The 2462-nt window shown below is 46.1% G+C and overlaps 1 protein-coding gene across 1 annotated transcript; it reads right to left on the minus strand.

Annotated features, from left to right (window-relative positions):
- Nucleotides 1–1833: 1833 nt before the first annotated feature.
- On the minus strand, nucleotides 1834–2157 carry KVP17_001145 (uncharacterized protein; the record flags this gene model as incomplete). Its single annotated transcript, XM_068516286.1, has 1 exon — nucleotides 1834–2157. One exon carries the CDS (start codon nucleotides 2155–2157, stop codon nucleotides 1834–1836), a length of 324 nt encoding a protein of 107 aa, XP_068374811.1.
- Nucleotides 2158–2462: the final 305 nt, after the last annotated feature.

A 2462-nucleotide genomic window follows, 5' to 3' on the forward strand; every position in this document is an offset into this window, starting at 1 on the left:
GACGTTAAGATTTACAATCCTTTTCGATGCTTGCGCAATCGATCCAAATCATTCACCAAAACTTCCAGTCGGATGAAACGACGGGCGGTGTGTACAAAGCACAGAGACGTATTCAGCAGAAGTTGATAACTCCATTCTTACAAGAAATTCCTCGTTCATGATCAATAATTTCAATGAACAATCCCAATTAAACAGTGTTCAATCTGTTGATATGCGCCGGAAACGCATAAGGTTCATAGTCAAAACGAAGCGTAGCACAATTATGTCGCCCTTTGGAGGATAGTCAGTCAAGGTATTGAGAATTCTCTAATCATTACTAACTAGAGAGAAATAGAATCTTGCATTGTATCGCGCGCGCGTGAGACCCAAATGTACACTTCTGACATGAAACGTAGACCGCTCGAGAAGAGCAGCCCAATTCAAGTGTACACTCTCTGGTTGCACCAATCCGGAAACGCATAAGGTTCATAACCAGTAGTACGGTGGATTCCACTAATTAAAAGTCGAGATCTCGTTCGTTAACGGAATAAACCAGACAGATCAATCCACGAACTAAGTCGCACCACCTCCCATTAAATCAAGTAAAAACAATCATTTTAATGTTTGTTGAGTCAACTTAATCCGCATGATCCACTTCTGGTGGTGCGCCTCCGTCAATCTCTTTAAGTTTCGTGTTTGCGCATGTACCCCCCCAGAATTCGAAGACCTTGGTTTCCCAGTAACCCCTGAAGATGGTATAAGAATCATTCCAAGTCTTATACTTTCGCTTGCATGGCTTAATCTTTGAGACAAGCATATACTACCGGCAGAGTCAACCGGGTTACATCTGTTCAAATCTCAAGAGAGATGGAGAATTATAGATGTAGAATAACAAGTTCTTAGCCCTGAGGCAGAAGAAGCATTGCTTCACAATAGATAAAACGTGCAAACTGCTATGATTTCTAAGTGTCATTGGATTCGACTCTGACAATCGCTTTTCGCATCTGTTCGTCTTCAACAAGTCTAAGAATTTCGCCTCTGCATACACTATTGGTCGAGTGAGTTTTTTAATTACCCTCAGACTGCTGCGAATGACCTTCATCGAGATTTGCGCGCCTGTTGCCTTCCTTAGATGAAGTCAAGTAGTGCACGCCTGCAGCAGGAGATCATTTTTAATGATCTCTAACACTGAAACCTCTGCGGAGACCGACTGAAAGACCATCATGTAAGTCTAAGAATTTCGCCTCTGCATACACTGTTGGTCAAGTGAGTTTTTTAATTACCCTCAGACTGCTTCGAATGACCTTCATTGAGATTTGCGCGCCTGTTGCCTTCCTTAGATGAAGTCAAGTAGTACACGCCTGCAGCAGGAGATCATTTTTAATGATCTCTAACACTGAAACCTCTGCGGACTGAAAGACCATCATGTAAAAGTGGAAGTTGTGCGGTTTAAGCACCTTTACGTTGCGATTTCCTTAGTCTCAGCATCTAACGGATAACGGAGAATTAGGGTTCGATTCCGGAGAAGGAGCCTTAATAACAGCTATCAAAACCAGCTTTCAGTTCGCTATTGATCTTACTCTATTGGATTGCTAGTGGGGTGCCAGTCGGAGCGATAGATTGGAGTTTCTTCAACTCTACCTGCTTCCCGATTTTACCACCCGTCTTGAAACACAATACTGGTGTTGTCTCAATGGAATTTATTTTTCGATTTCCTAAATCTCAGCATCTACGCATACTGGTTCTGGCTCTCATGGGAATAAAAATTTTAAGTGATAAATACACTAGAACAATACTCAATTAGAATACTCTTGGCGATTCGGCGGTCGGATTTCTCCAAATAGGTGGAGGCTCTTAGAAGAAGTCATCCTGGCCAACATTCATTTGAACCTCTCTGAAGTCGGACACCTGGTCCACCTCGACCTCCACATCCTCGACATCGTCCTCTTCCTTCCTTGCAGCGGCCAGCAAGTACCATCCCAGACTTGCAAGAGCCGCCACGGCACCGGCGGCGCCTACCGCTGCGCCGATTACGACTACACCGCTGCTATTGTCTGGCACAGGAAGAACAGTCGTGGATGCAGCCGTAGGCTTAGGAATCGTAGGCTCAGCGGTCGTAGCCGTCGTTGGTTCAGCGGTCGTAGACACAGGAATCGTGGGCTCAGTGGTCGTAGACATAGGAATCGTTGGCGCAGCAGTCGTAGGCTTCGGGATCGTTGGTTTAGCGGTGGTGGGCTTCGGGATCGTAGGCTTAGGAATCGTAGGCTCAATTGTGGGCGTAGGAATCGTGGGCTCAGTAGTGGTGGGCGTAGTGATGGAGGTGGTTGTATCCTCCTCAGTCGTCGGTTCAGCAGTCGTAGGCTTAGGAATCGTAGGCTCAGTGGTGGGCTTAGGAATCGTGGGCTCAGTGGTGGTGGGCGTAGGAATCGTGGGCTCAGCAGTGGTGGGTTCAGGAATCGTGGGCTCAATGGTGGGCTTAATCG

The sequence above is a fragment of a genome (assembly GCF_019968985.1).
Source record: "MAG: Porospora cf. gigantea B chromosome Unknown PgB_NODE_3775_length_2462_cov_1088.31, whole genome shotgun sequence".
Taxonomy (NCBI): domain Eukaryota; phylum Apicomplexa; class Conoidasida; order Eugregarinorida; family Porosporidae; genus Porospora; species Porospora cf. gigantea B.